The sequence below is a fragment of the Ambystoma mexicanum genome, chromosome 8, assembly GCF_040938575.1.
Source record: "Ambystoma mexicanum isolate Mex_15411 chromosome 8, UKY_AmexF1_1, whole genome shotgun sequence".
Lineage (NCBI taxonomy): Eukaryota > Metazoa > Chordata > Amphibia > Caudata > Ambystomatidae > Ambystoma > Ambystoma mexicanum.
Window position 1 is genome coordinate 112,514,991 of NC_090929.1, and position 16,199 is coordinate 112,531,189.

At 47.7% G+C, this 16,199-nt stretch overlaps 1 protein-coding gene across 3 annotated transcripts in view; it reads left to right on the top strand.

Moving 5' to 3' along the window:
* The window catches only part of GOLGA1 (golgin A1), an 804,100-nt gene that overhangs the window by 86,365 nt on the left and 701,536 nt on the right, over positions 1-16,199 (top strand). For 2 of the 3 annotated variants that reach the window (XM_069609438.1, XM_069609440.1), the window contains 2 exons: positions 10,500-10,574; positions 13,617-13,714. In XM_069609438.1, the coding sequence (XP_069465539.1) occupies positions 10,500-10,574; positions 13,617-13,714 (173 nt within the window). The remainder of the gene's footprint in view (positions 1-10,499; positions 10,575-13,616; positions 13,715-16,199) is intronic. The other variant, XM_069609439.1, reaches the window with a different exon arrangement.

Genomic DNA, 16,199 nt, shown 5'->3' on the forward strand with positions numbered 1-16,199 from the left:
TAATAGGAAGAAGCATTGGTTGAGTTAAGATTAAGTTTAAAGTTGCCTAAGAGGACAAAATGCAAAGTCTGAAGAAAGGGGCAGTCAATAGAGTCTGTAACATCACAAAAACAGGAGGACACCAGAAGGGACATAAACAATTTGAAAGGCAAGTCAGTGAGGTATGGAAAAAGAAATGCAATGATAATCGAAAGTTGCAATTCACTTAAGGCACTAGTAAGCCTTTTGCAGCTATTTGTCAAAGTCTCTATTCTACTTCCTGTTTGCATCTTTTTTCGCATTTTCTTTTATCTGAATTCAAATAATGTGCCTCCTGTGTGGAAGAATTGGTACTTTTGTGTTAAGTGAGCCACACAAATGGTAACATTGTGAAACATGTGGAAATTGCTTTAAAAACAATGCAAGTGTAGGGAAATCTCCATTTATAGGGACACAAGGTGGCTTTTTCAAATCATGATTTGAGCCATTCTGAGAATGAGTATGTTGGTTGCTTCTTCTTTTTGATGGATACACATCGAGCAGTTGGAGCCACTGAGGAGAGCTGAAAGGTGTTGGTAGTGTGCAACCAAGCTCCAAGCAACAGTGGAGCCCTTAACAGAGAATGATGTGGAGGTGTTGTGCATAAAACAGAGATGTGTGTAGGGCACCTTAAAGCAGATTACTGAAACCAGGATGTCGGGGGTAATGGGAATGCAATCGTACTAGATGGCACACTGTGACTTTGTTTTTAAGATATTTACATTCCGTTACACGTTCTTAAAATTTGAGGCAATGGGAGATGAAGTGTTCCCAAAATCGCTCTGTTTGTTTGATCCTTTGCTGATTCCAGGATTAGAATCCAAGTGGCAACATCAAACACTTAGCCTGGGACAACCTACCGTTGCACAGCGCTCTCCATCACCACTTGCTGACAAAATATACCTATTTCCCAACTTAATCCAGCCTCACTGCAACCCCTGCCCTCACCTGTCTGCCTCGAAACAATTTTGTGACGTCTGTTTAACCTCCCACCTTTTGAACTATTGAACCTTGTAAGGTGCTCTGAAACCCTTTGGGTAAGCCCAGCTGTACAAAAATTCAAATAAGGCACATCACTTACCTTGCTAAGTAAAAGAATGAGAAATTATTGAAGGCACTGTGGCCTTCTGGCTGACTGATGTTCCTGGGTGACAGGCATCGATAGATACACTGTCAATTATTCAGAAGGAAATGACACACACATCCTTGTTTCATTGAGCAGCACAGAGGGGATGGTTGGGGCACTGTATCATATTCAGTGATTAAAATTCCTGTGAGGCACTAAGCCTCTGCTTGTATCCGAGAAGATCCTTGTCCATTTGACACCAGTGACCACCAGGAGCTATCTTTTGACTCTACATGCCAACTACTGCCATAGTACAAACACAACACTGTGATATTAGTAACAATTATTCTGTGTGTTTGGGAATGTTTATAAAGGTGCATTCAGACACGTCTAGAAGACATTCAAAGCATAATGGGTCAGGGGGCGCTGTTGAGCAGCCCATAAAATGGCTGCTTAGCCGTTGAGCTCCGTTCCTGCCCGCCGGAATCTGCCAAATATCGGCACTCATCCTTAACATTCCCCAACAATACTGCCACGATTGGCTTGCGGACACCCTCCTCTCCGTGTGCCCGAAGTTTGGAGTGGAATCGGTGCCCGGAACCCGTGAAACTGACAACTGAACCTACGGCGGCTTGCGGCCTCCCCTGCGGTGCCTTGCCGTTGCCGTCCCGTGGCTGACTGTTGCGTCCCCTGTCTGGGGGTGCCGCCTTGCTAGCTCCCCATGCGCCACCAGCCACGAGTATCCTGAGGCGCTTCATGGTCGGGAGGTTCTGGTCTCCTGCTGGGGGCCGCTGGTGTGAGCCCCCCCCCCCACCCTCCTGGCCACCAACCACCCTGGCTGTGGACGTGTGGCCGGGCGGCCCGGCGCTCCCGGTCCAACGGCCACCACGGCCAGACTGCGGAGCCGGTGAGTTCCCACGACCGCTGGTTGGGCTGGAGCCCCCCCCCCGCATCCATCCATAAACGTGGCCCCCGGGCCTGGTGGAGCATCGGCCTGATCGTGCTACACCAGGGGCGCGGCACTTATCATTGTTTGGTGTCACAGAAGACTCGCTGACACTACGCGGGCGGGGCTGCTCTTCCCTCCCGGCACTTGATCTACTCAGGCACTAGCATTGACGGCCTGCAACGGCTGCGGGGCGTGGGCGGTGGCCCCCCGCGGCTCCCTACACACACAGACCTACGGCCCTACCAGGGATCGGCCAACATAGCCCCCCTGTGGCGCGCTTCGGCGGGGGAAACACACAGCCATCAACACATCCCTCTGCCGCCCCCACACCTCATTGGCCCGGGCCTGACATCATTGATTCGGGTGCTGCCCCTCTGGGGTGCCATCTCACGCCGGAAGACACACTGGTCCAGTCACCCTAAAGGCTATAAGGTGGGTGTTGAAGGCCTAACTATACCCTGCTGCTGCATTCCGATGGGCCCCCCCCTACCCACCCGTCTCTTGCACGGCGTCAAGTGAGCCCGGATACAATAAAAGAGAGACTGCCTACACAGGGGCCCGCCTTGCTCCCCCAAGCCCTCTCCACCCACTGTGCCCGAGTCCGCTGCACACCACCCGCTGGAGCCAACTATTGTACTACCCCTTTGGTCACCCTTGAAACAGCGGGCCACGCGACCACCCTTCATGGCCCCAAATTGACATAGCCCGCGTCCTCCCTCGCTTCAGAGGGCTCCTCATATCCATGTGCTGGGAATATCCCACGGCAGAACTGTGACTTTCAGGGGGCCATTACAGGGGGGGAACACCCCACTCTATCCACGTACATTGCTGAGAGCAGCATCACCTCTTCGTCCTGGTGGGGCCCCCCCACCCAACCCACCGACAGCACGCCGGCCGGCAAGCCCAAACACACTTGAAAGTGACACTAGCCACACAGGAGCCCACTTGACTCCCCCCAGGCTCCTCCACCCACTGTGCCTGTGGCTGCCACGAAGCTCCTGCGGAGTCAACCACTATACAGCCCCCCTGCTATTCTTTCCCCACGGCTTCTACGCTATCACTGCCCAGCCACGAACTGGCCTCCTCCAACCTTCCCGGGCGAAAAACAGTTCCACCAACTCCAGCCGTCTACAAGCCGTAACCACTGGCCTGTCGCAACCCCCTATAAGGGACTCCTGGCCTGCGGTCACCACCAAACCCATCAAGTTAGGCGCTGCTCCCCACCACAGCAATGTCCCAACAGATCTCGAGATGCTAGCAAGATAGGCGCCATGGACAAGTTCACCAAGGCAGCACCCAGGGCGGACCAAGCGTCCTCCTCCGCACAAGAAGAGGGCAATGTCCTGCCGGACCCCTCGCAGCCGGACTTGACTTCAATGATGGAGTCCATGGCCGAAAACTTTGCAGCTTTCCATGAAAAGCTGGATGATATCAACGCGAATGTAGCCTCCTTAAGGGCTAAACTCGACCAACATGGGGCCAGAATCACTGAGGCGGAGCAAGGAATAGGAACCAATGAGGACAATGTCCATACCCTACAAAACAGTCACTGTGCTCGTCCGTGACATGGAACAGGTCAAAGCTGAATGCGATGACCTTGAATCGAGGTCGCGAAGAAATAACATTCGCATATTGGGGGTTCCCGAAGCTGCGCTGAAAGGTCGTATGGAACTCGCGGTCGAACAACTTCTTAAAGACTTCCTTGCTAACCCCGAGCTCTCACCATTCCTCACAGTTGAAAGGGCACATCTTTCGCTGGCACCCCGGCCTAAACCAGGAGACTTCGCTAGACCAGTAATTGCAAAACTGCTAAATTACAAGGACAGGGATTACATACTCCGCCTGGCCAGAGAGAAAGGGGAACTAAGGCTTGACTCACAAATCATTAGGATTTTCCCTGACTTCTCGGTGGGGGTGCAGATGGAGCGCCGCCAATTCGGAGGAGTGAAAAAAAGGGGCAGAAACAATGCTCTTCCCGGCTCGACTAAAATGTACCCACCGCAACAAACGTTACTTTTTTACGGTCCCAGACGAGGCAGTCAAATTCATCGAAGCACAAATCCCACTGAGGGATCCCCCAGAAGAACCTATGGACGACGACTATTACCAGAGCTCCCAGGCCCCTACTGTAGACCCCATTGGCCGTGGCCAACTATGGGTTGCACCCCCCCCCCCGAGGGCTGTCGGCCACCCCTTCTCCATCCTACCTTGGGCCTAACATAGCCCAAACGTCAACATATCAAGAGCACAACTTTTGCAAGGGGATACATCCCTAATTGACCTGACTATAACACCACACAAAGAGCCCAACTTACTTCGAATGCCAAGCCCTACTGTTGTACACCGGCCTATGGCAGTATCTGCTTAGATCTCGCTACCTAAGAACATGTTTGTCCTTTTCTCGTAACCTAAGTTTAATCAACTGATCAAAGATTAATGATGTTTATTATGAATATGTATTAACAAATGTGGGTCAAACGGCAGCGGCAGCCCCCACTGCAGCTGCAATGCCTTCTAAGGCAGAGTGTTTATGTTTAAGCCCCAGTTGGGTTATTAGTCGAGCGTCGCCGAGTTGGGGATGGCACGCAGTTGGTCGCTCCGGGGGTGGGTATTATCACACTGCTAGTTTGTACCGGGTGGTGAGGGAGGGGGGTGGGGAAGTTTGGGGAATGTTACACAAAAAGTGGCAGGATGGTAATGACTGGTCTTAAAGAGAGGCGATCTCACGTCACCACAGCGCGCATGGCGGTAGACAGAGACAGATTCTATACTTGGGATGTCCCATAAACCGTCAGCATGTCTATTAATTGATGACCTGGAACGTTCGGGGAATGACCAATTTCACAAAGTCCCGTAGGATCACGGCATATGCACAAAGACATGGGATCAAGGTACTCCTATTACAGGAGACACACGCTCTGAAACTCCTATCATCAAACCTAGCACAGACTTGGGGCAAGAACAGATTCTACACCCAATACTCTACTCAAGCCAGCTTCCCTCATCCATAAATCGGTAGAATTCACACTCCACGCATCCCACATCGACACAGAAGCTAGATATGTGATTCTACACTGCACGCTAGCTAATGAAGAAGGCTTGCTCGTTAACTCATACGCGCCCAACACCGATTCCCCCGAATTCATAGACTCAGTGACCGCATCCTCATGAGATATGTGGAAGTCCCCATCGTATGGGGGGGGAGACATGAATCTTATACTTGACAACGTCCTGGATAGAACAACCACTACCCGCAGGGCCACAACTCGAGCTGCCAAGTGACTCAATTCATACATGGCCTCCCTAAATCTACACGATGTGTGGGGAACACTACATCCCCAAGATAGAGAATATACTTTCTATTCAACGGTACACAATAGTTCCTCAAGAATAGAAATGTTCCTCCTGTCGGGGAGCTGGGTGGGCAGGGTGTCGGATGTCAAGATCCTCGCACGCACGCTCTCTGATCACTCCCCTGTGCTGCTGCAGGTCCAACTGGGTAATACTCTGGCGGCTCGGCCCGCCTGGCACTTTAAATCTGACGCTCTATCGGACATCGTCTTTAAAGCTGAGATCCTAGCGGACATAAACACATTCTTTGAGAATAACAATATGCTTGACACACCCGTAGGGACCCATTCAATGTATACATAAGAGGGATGTGTATCTCGAGGGAGGCGTGGTCCTCAAAACCATAAGGCAGGCCTTAAACAACTCCGAAACCAAGCTCAAAACCCTAGAACGAGAGTACATTTCTACACCTGCTCCGGCAACCCTAGCAAAGATTAGAACCGAACAAGAACTATTTGAGTCTCACGTCCTGAGCGAGGGCGATACTATGCTCGCCCCTTGGCTACACGTAGATATGGGGAAGGAGACAGACCTGGAAGAACCCTGGCAAAATTGGTGCGCGCGGAGGGAGGCAGGACCCGAATAGATGGCATTATAGATGAACGGGGCTTAAGACACTGGTCGGACCAAGCCATCATTGACACCTTCGCTAGCTTTTATGCCAATCTATATGGCCCCCAACCTGAACACACAGCCCACGACCTGCTAGAACGCATTCCTATGACCCTCATCTCGCAGAACACCAAGGAACAACTTGATGCCCCGTTCACCTTAGATGAGATAGTCCAGGTAATTTCAGACCTCCCAAAGAACAAGGCTCAGGGCCCCGATGGGCTCACATCCGAGTTCTACCAGGAACATGTTGCCATCTTAGCTCCCATATTGTACGGGGTTTGGACAGAATCACTCCGGTTGACCACCCTCCCTCCTTAAGGGAAGCCCTAATAACCGTCCTCCCCAAACCAGGGAATCCCCCAGACGAATGTGGGTCCTACAGGCCCTTATTGCTCATCAACACAGATATGAACATTTTTGCTAAGATAATCGCTAACAGGTTCCTCCCATTCATGCCCCATCTAGTCCACGCTGACCAAAGTGGATTTGTTCCAGATCGTTCTACTGCACTTAATATCCACCGTCTATTCAATGTGATGTCCAGAATTGATCCGAAGGCTGACGCAGTGGCGGTCACACTAGACGCCCAGAAGGCGTTCGACATGGTCTCATGGCAATACTTATGGGCAGTGCTGGGAAAAATGGGAGTAGGATCTAATATGATCTCCTATATAAAACTACTATATACAGGACCATTAGCCAGGGTGCTAGTCAACTCCACCGTCTTCTCTCCCTTTGCGCTACACAGGGGTACCCGTCAGGGATGTCCATTCTCCCCCATGCTTTTTGCGCTTGCCATCGAACCCATGGCAGACCACGTCAGGGATCGACACACCCACAAAGGTATTCGCCTATAGGACACACTGGAAATCATCTCACTGTACGCTGACGATGTACTCCTATACGTCAGAAACCCCTCCACATACCTAGACCCGATCATCCGAGACATAACCATAATAGGCACGTACTCGGGTTTCACCATCAACTACTCTAAATCAGAAATATTCCCTCTCACTAAAGCAACCCAGCAACCGTCATGTGAATTCCCCTACGCTGGTCCCCGGGTGGCATCAGGTACCTTGGGGTGCAAGTGTCACTAACCAAAGCTTCCCTGCTGGCGGACGACTACAAGACAACGGCACAGCTCATCGAATCCAAGTTGGTCAAATGGCATAACCTCCCACTGTCCCTTGCGGGCAGACTGTCCCTAATAAAAATGATCACGGTCCCTAAGCTCCTCTATATCTTTGCCAATGTACCAGTGTGGCCCGGGAAGCAATATTTCAAGAGGCTCCACTCGGCGTGCGCCCAATTTCTCTGGCACTCCGGAGCTGTCCGCAAGAACTGGACTCTCTCCCACATATGACCAACATTTCTGCGACACTGGGAGGACCTGCGCTACCGAGCTCTAACTGACCTGTACCCTGATGGTAAATTTATCATCCCTCAAACATGGGGACCCGAACACTCCAACTCAGCGCTTGAGCTACTACAATACTTCAGGCTGAGAGCAGCGGTCAGGGTATTGTGGCCCTCCTACCCAGATGAGCCCCCAGACTCACCAGAACTTCAACAAACTCCACAGGGGGCAGGGGCATAATATCATCTCTGTATAAAATACAATCGGGAAAACTAGAGTCTATATCCCTCAAACCACGGGAACCATGGGCCAGGGAGATGGGAACGGAAATCACTGAAGGGACGTGGAGCAAAATGTGTGCACACACGCACAAAGTCTCCCTTCGTGCCAGATTACGGTGCATACAATATAAACTCCTCAACAGGCTTTATTATACACCACACAGAGTAGCGAAATTCATGCACACCCCGACTCATACATGCCCGAAATGTAAATCTGAAGAGGCAGATCATATACATATGTTTTGGTCCTGTGCTGCGCTAAATACGTTTTGGATGGAAGTGACAAAGTGACAAAAGCGCTCTACGATAATTGGGTCCCCAGTAGACCTGGACCCATTAGCCTTGCTGTTCGGAATATGGGCTGGGGAAAATGCCCAAAAAATGTCAACATTTTTAAATGTAAGTGCTATTGTCGCCAAAAGATGCATATTACAATGATGGGAGTGCCGCATTCTCCCCCCCCCCCCCCCCTCCACCTTTGAGATGTGGCTGAAAGCCCTCACTTGGGTACAAATGTGTGAAGAAGAGTATATCGGTTCTCTGCCCATACCATCTCGCCCCAAAAATGTGTGGACCGAATTCTGCAGTTATCTGAACAATAAATAGAGACGAGGTTGAATGGAGCTCCACCCCCCCCACCCGGTCCGCCTCACTCGCCATAAGAACTAAGCACTTCGTGCTCCTTCGTGCTGTCAATCTCCCCCTCCCCAAAACTGAGCTGCTCGAAACAGTTGTGATGTAATGCCTATATGTGACACTGTGATGCTGGTCTGTCTCTGTGCAATGTGTGCTTAATGGCCGATGCCGTATGACAAGTTGCGTCTTTCAGCTCCTGCTCATCAGTTCTTTATTTAGTCCTGGTGTGTTTCATCCTGGTTGCTGTTCCCATGTCCAAAGATTTGGAAGACCAGGTTGGAGGCTGCTTACCTCTTTAAGAACTTTGAGATCCCAACTCCTAGTTCTGGTTTCCCAGATCCAAAGTCCTCCTGGTGTTTCCACGCAGCTATTGGTGCGATAGATGTAGTAACAGAGAAACCCTGTATTGTGTGCAGCAGATGTAATGAATTGCACAATTCAGTGTTGTGGATCGAGAAAGGGAGCACTGTCCTTATTACCTTTGCCAACAAAAGCATAAACATTGAGAGGATTCAGAGACAGTTGCCATTACTTGTAATTCTTATTTTTCATGTTGTACTGCTCTATAGTAAACCTTTCCAAATCATGCTTTGACAAATCATGCCTAGAGGCATGTTGTTGTTGGAACTTTTTGGTAATCTCCAAAACAAAGTTGGAATGTCTATACCATTGTATTTAATTGGTGGAACAGTTACTGGGTGTATTTATGCACTTCCTCTCATACTCCTTTCTATGTAGTTTTAGAGTTTTCACACAACATGGTTTCCAGCTGTGTAGTGTCTTTGGGATGCACGAGTCATAACCGTCATTTATTACGTGCAACACTGCAGCTAAGTGGCGTTGATGCCTTCTGAGTAGGGACTAGCTCCCAAGATTTGGACCTCCTTGTGATTCCGAACACCAAATTCATTTGTGGTTTATGTACAAGTCCTTATTAAGGCATTTTGAATGATTATTGATGGCCAATCAGAGTTTGGAATTGATGCACTCTATATGAAGTTGTATTTTTCTGGGTGAGGATGTTGCAAATGTTGGTCTTTAAATCTGGGTCAATGGGTGGGAACCTAGGTCTAGAATCCTGCTGCCCCATTTTTAAACATTTATTGCATCATATTAACATACTATACCTCTGCCATATCATTCTGGTAATTTAATAACTTATATCTCTGATAGTGCCCAACACTGCTTCTGGCTCATGAGAAGGCATGTTTGCGATAATACTTTTACGGAAAGCCCAAGCTGGCTGTTTGAGGGAAGATTTAGAAGTGGACTTGGATAGGTGAGGACTGACAGTGGATCTCTCTCCCTCCCTTTGGTGTGTTGTTGGTGCGTTTGTATGCATGTGTGTTTATACAAAATCCTGCTCAGACATGTAATGTATTTAAAGACCACCATGTGGAAAGCCGCATAACGGTCCAGAGGTACCAGCAAGGTGTCCGACAGTGCACCTGAAGCAGGCATATTGCACGTGTCGCTTAAGATTGATGTTCCATTGAAGACCTGCTTACGTAGGCTGGCGTTCAACCGCCTCACTCTCCCAGACATTGGTCAAAGACTGGCAAATGGTTGGAGTTTCTAAGCAGAGGCCTTTTATGAAAGACCAGAGATCACACTCAACCCAACGGCATCCCGAGAGAATGTCACTTATGACTAGCATGATACATTGTACACAAGATTGGCGTGTGTGTGTGTGTGCACAGAAATGTGCATCTTAACAGACCTTACAAAGACCAAACCTTACCAATCCGAGAACACTTTCATTGGTTCTCTTCTAAGCCAACAATGAACTTTGTAAAGTGAATGTGTACACGTTTTATTAGTCTGTTTGGTGAAGCAGTGTCACCTTTAGTGGAAGGAATGAACCAGTCTCCAAACATTTGTTTTTCTTCCAAAATGTTCAGTGTTTTACTTAGGAAGGGGCACAGGTTCATTTCCCTTTGTGTGCAGTGTTTAGAGGTGGGTGCCCCTTTAGGTCTCAATGCACTTGGCCCTTTTGTTTGCTATGTCCGTTTATCTCTTAACTTGTTTTCTGTTGTAGTTCTTCAGCCCTTTTTGTTGTCCAATGTTAAGGTGCAACAACATGCATTAGTTTTCCTTAACAGTAATGATTTCCTACATAAGGAAATCATCACAACCTTTCCACTCATTGTTTATTCATTTTTTTTATTTCCCTTCCTTTTGTCTGTCTCTGTTCCTGGTCTGTGTCCCCCTTCCCTCTTCAAGATTATGCCGAACAGGTCAGAAACTTACTGAAGATAAAAGAAAAGCTTGAAATTGCATTAGAAAAACACCAAGATTGTACGTATTTCTTTTTATCCTCCCTTATCTGTTTTATTTCTTCTAAAGTTTACTTTTTTTAACTTGCCCTTAAATGTGTTCAACTGTTTTTTATTTAGATCTGTAACACATCCTTTGAGTTTCGTTCTTCATTGTTTCCTGTTGATGAGTAATAAAGTCTTGTATAATAGTTGAGATTTGGTTCTAGCGGACTGTGTGGTTAGGCGAGCTGGCACCTTTCTAACTTGGTACTACTTTTGCTGTAATTCCGGACTCCTAACTCGGGGTCTGGTGGACAGCACTACAGTGATAGTAGGAAAAAAGGGCAAATGGGAGTATGGGTCACAGTGGCATATGTTGGCATTGTCTCCTTGCCATGCCTAATCTCTTTTTACATCTCTAACCCCAGTTATCCAGCTATATCACTATTGCTTGGGTGACAGCAGTTAAGGGTTTCTTGGCTCTGCCCACTCCTGCCCACTTTCGCTAGTTACATCTGCGACATAGTCCCCTGTTTGGTTTTTGTGGTGATGGTTGTAGATGTTCAGACAAACTGAGCTAGCTAAGTGATTCTGGGGGTGTTAAAGGGATAGATTTGTTAGCCCTGCCATATGCCCGGTTCATGCCATAAAAGGCAGAGCTCACATTTAGGGGGCATTAGCGGAACATATTACCCTCTCTTGGTAAGGCACTCCCCAAGTAAGCTTGACACAGGGGTAGATAAAGTGGAAAGTAGACATTAAGCACTTAGTCAGGCTGGGAATTGTTTGTGGAGCACTGCAGAGTGGAACACCATTTGAGGGAGTGAGCGCAATCCAGACTTGGGTTGTGTGTGCAGAAAAACACCAATTTTCTGCAGGTTACTTGCAAGCGTGCAGTGCAGGGAAGAGTCACGGGCACTATGCTTGTGGTCCTTACCACCCCGGTCAAGCGTTCCATGGATATGAAGGATGATGGCCAGCATTTACAAAGGCTATCTCTGTGGAGAAGGAGCTGGATCAGGGCTCAGAGTGACGGAGCACCTGCACATAGCTAGATGTTTATTGGTCCAATATCCAAGACAAAAAACATAATTGAGCAAGGAAAAGCCCCACGCAAGGAGTCGAGCACTTATAAAAAGATACTGCATTTCAGAAGGGTCCGAAGTCCAGGGAGAATGGAGGGATTGCTGCAGGAAAGAAGGCGGTTGGATTGGAGAAGCTGAAGTCGGAGAGAGAAGAAAGAAAGGCGACAGGAGGTGGTGACTCAGGAGGTGGGTATAGATTTCAATGAGGGGAGGGGAGATGAGAACAATAAATGAGGCTGGAGAGGTGGAGGAAGAAAGACAGATAGTGGTGGGTACTACAGGAGAAGTAACAACTGATCAGACGGAGACAGAAGGGAAGTTTAAGAAAGGTGGGAAAACCAAAAGGTGGAAGAGGACTGGTTGGTCTGAGAAGTATGAAATCTAAGAAAGGGGGGGGGGGGGGGGAAAAGGCCTCCAGAGAGACAAGTAGTATAAACGTATAGAGGGCGGAGAAACATCAAAGGGAAGACTGAAGGAGATACGAGCCAGCCAAGGAAGACTCAAGGAGGAGAGGGAAGAGCCCTGTCATGTTGTATGCCTAGCTGATGAGAATAGAGTGTGGGTGCAGGTACAAGCATGTGTTGTGGCCCAGAAGATGTATTGTAAAAGCCCAGGTCAGAACTGAAGGGCAGGTGAAAGAGATGAGAAACTGTAGTAAGAGTTCTCTTAGGAATGCTATTGACCTGGGAAGGTGAGTAGGCAAAGGAAGACTGGGTGTTGGGCAACAGATGCAGGCCCTCCAGACAGGGAGACCCTTGCCACGCCCAGCCTGTAGACCAGCCACATTGACCCAGTCCCTGGTAGGAATTCTGGGGCTAGCTTTGCAACGAGCATCCCTCCCTCTCTCCTCCTGCTCTATATGCACAGTGTGCAGTTGCACAAAGTGCCCGAATGCCTCTTAAGAACCAGGATGAAAAGTAGAGGAGAAACCGAGGAATTGATACCAGCACCAGAAGTCAATGAAAATGCAGGTCCATTTAAACCAGACGGAGAGTTTCCCAGGAGACCAGCATTGGAGAGACCTAACGTTTTGGGGAAGATATCTTATCGTTTTGTTAAATTTTTCCCCCTTCTTTTTTTTAAGTTTGGCATCCCTTTGTCCCAAATACTCCGCATTTGAAAAGTTCAAGAGACTCTGCTTTGATATGTGTTGCAGTCTGAGACATTCAAGAATTAAAGGACTAAACCTTTGGTCTCAATCAAGCCTTAGCCCACGTGTAATATCCTTGAGGAACTCCCCAGCTTTTATAGAAGGGGAGGTTGAGAGGAGGTGTTAAGAGTTGTGAATTCTGTTTATTTTTATTTGAAATGTCTTTAATTCAAGGAAGCCTGTGCTACCTCTGTATGCCTCTTGTCCACAGTGTTCCTGTTTTATGCGGTGTGGCTGAAGGGGCAGGTTGTTGGGTGAGGTGGCATTCATGCCATTTTGGGCTCTTTTGCTCACCCTTGCTAATTATGGCTCCGAAGATCATCTACCTATGCTTTCCTATACCCCACTTTTCAAACATGCTCTTGCTTTATATGAGAAGTCATTTATAAGGCGGCTGTACACAAGTGTTTCTAGGCGCGACAAGACAAAGGAGAGACGATAAGGGGAGGGGACCAGGGAAGGTTAGTCAGTGTCATGGAAAAATATCACAGCAGCAAGAGCAATAGAGCCATCTAGTGCTGTGAGGGGCCATGTGGTTTTGTTGTTACCTCCTCTTCCCTTCCTGGTTGTGGTTCTGATGGCAGTCTGCAGATCTGGATGTTTGCTGCCAAGCTCCTGAGATTGAGGCATATATCTGAAATGTAAACACACCCCAGGGCTCAACGGTGCAGCCTTTACAGGTCAAACTCCTTTTGTTGAACTATGCCTTTTATGCCAATTCTCTATTAATCCAATCATTGGGGTCTGGTCCTACTCCTGCTTTAAAAGTGTAAGTGGCAGTCTGTGGAGTCGCAGTAATTTTAATTTCACATCCGAGGATCTAACTCTCTCTTCACTCGTTTTACAGCTTCAATGCGAAAGCTTCAAGAGCAAAATGAAGTGTATCAGGCAAACCGAGCCAAGATGGCAGAAGGGATGGCATTGGCTTTAGAAAAGAAAGATCAGGTAATGATGGATTCAAATATGCGATTTTACTGTTTGAAATTAAGTTGCTTCTGTCCGTGAACAAATCATTTTTTCCCCTTCATATTATTGAGAAAAGAAGTGACTAGTGCATGAGTCAACCAAGACTTCTGCAAATGTAATTCTGAAGTTTAAAAACAGCAATGTAATCCTAAACTGAACAGTTGGAAAGTTCCAAAAACGCTAAAATGTGAAATTATGCTGGAAAGCATGTTTTATAATCAATTTCACTTAGTCAATTTATATTTAGTTCCAAAAATCTAAAATGTATATTGTGTAAACAAACATTGATGGAACCATATTTAACAGAAGGTACTGTAAGGAAGGCATGGTATCCAGAATAAACGGACACAAGTGATCACAGTTCAAGGGTGTTTATTAAACTGTATTGGTAGGCAGGAAAAATGCTTAATCTAAACCTAAATCTGAGATGGAGGCAAGCTACGACCATCAAATCAAAATAAGGCAGTCCTAGTTGCGTCTTGTCAAATAAACGGGCCTATACTAAGAAAAACCTTTTGCCAATCCTTACGCTAAATACAAAAGAGTGTGGGATAGGGCTCACAAGAAATAAAGAAGTGTTCACAAATAATAAGTCGGGATGAGGTAGTCGTGGTCTCCCTTCCCCGTGTTTTGAGCACAGGACAAGTCAGGACTCTGGAGCACAGCACACGCTCCAGCTTTCCCAGTATGAGACGACAGTTCCATTCTCAGCTATCAGGACCGTCGATGGCCAAGTCTCTTACTCTGTAAAGTCTCTTGCCTTCGAGGACCTGATGTATTCAAAATAACAAAAGCTCCTTTCTGCTTGTATGTTGGGTAATGTTTTTTCACCCCTGGATCCACCTCTTCCGGGGTCAGACCCTTCTCGAATCTTAGCCTCCCTCGGTGTTAGGGAGAATTCTCTGTTAATGCTAATTTCCCAAACCTAGTGAGTCCCCCAGCAGCTTTGCTGGATTTTTTGGGGTTTATTTTTTCTCCTGCTAAGAGTGAGACTCTTGTTCTCCCACTCTTAGACATGATTTGAGATATCCTTTGACTTTGTAATGTGTTTTATGGGCTATGGGGTCTTTTACTCCATAGAGTTTCATGTGGTTTTTGGTAAGTGTGTTACACAGCACCCTCAGTGCAGTAACACAGGGGTGTCATAGTGACCCCAAACATAGACTCCATACCCTGGGACTGACAATTGTCTCATAGGGCATGTAAAGTCCCCATTGACTTTACTAGTCTTAAATTGGGAACAGAACCAGTACAAACCATCATATTGTGGAAGTATTGGTAGGGGTAATTAGATTGCCCCTGGGTCTGTTTTTCGAGGGGGCACTGTGCAGTTCCCCCTCGTCGAGTTTCTGGCTGGTGGCAGTGGTTACCATGCAAAATATTCCTTAAGAATATTTACTATGGGATTTTCCCATTCATTTTAAACGCACCACTTTTTGGTGCAATGTTAAAGATACCGCCGGGTTATTTATTTAATATTTATTCCCCGGTTGGGTCTTTTCGCCAGGACCCGGTTTTAAAATGGCGTTTGTGTTCGCCTCTGTAACTCCAACCCAAGTCTCTACACAGAAGCCTCCAAAAGTGGTGCCACTCTGTGTGGGTCTACAGGATGTTTGAGAGCGGGGGTTTGGGCACCCTGGACTGAGTTGCCTCGACTTCTAATACCTCCCAACCTAAAGAGGGCCCCAAACAACAAAATAACCAGGGTAAGCCCCAGGGTAAGCCGCAACAGGCTAGTGTACCTTCTGGTCAACAACCAGAAGGGGGTCAGAACAAGCCACCCTTTCAGAGAGCATTTGGAGTATGCTATATCTGTAAGGCAACTGACCATATCAAAGGAGATCCCAGATGTAAGGGTAAACCTGCAGGGATCAGCCCAGTCTCCTTAGCCTTCACTCCTGAGGAGGAAGTCCAAATGGCTAGTGCTCACTTTGAAGTCTTTGCTGAAGAACCTTTGGGTTTTCAAGCAAGTGTAACAGTAGAGTCCATGGGCCTGGTTAGTGATCAGAATAGGAGTGTGTACAACTCCATACCAGAAAACTTCAAAGTTTATTATGTGGACAGAGTTCTTGTCAATGGTCCGGATACTCCTGCCAGGCGAGACTCTGGGGCCAGCAAAACAGTAGTGGATGAAAGCTTTTTCAGGCCCAAGGATGTTGCTAAGGCACCCAAAGGTCCCACTAAGATGTCTGGAGGCCCTGTCCAAATGGTTCCAATTCTACCAGCCCTCATACAGTGTAACAACATGACAGTGATGATTCCTGTCAGTGTTCAAACTGAGGTGCCTGGGAGAGTCCTGTTGGGGAATGATCTAAGAACTCTAGCAGTAGGATCCAGTACCCCCAGGCCTCCCAGTATGGAGACCCAGAACCAAACCAAATTGGCTAGAGAAGCCATCTAAGGAACCACTCTAAGCCTGTGGGAACCTCTACTGAGAACCCCTCTAGAAGACCTGGTGTTGGTA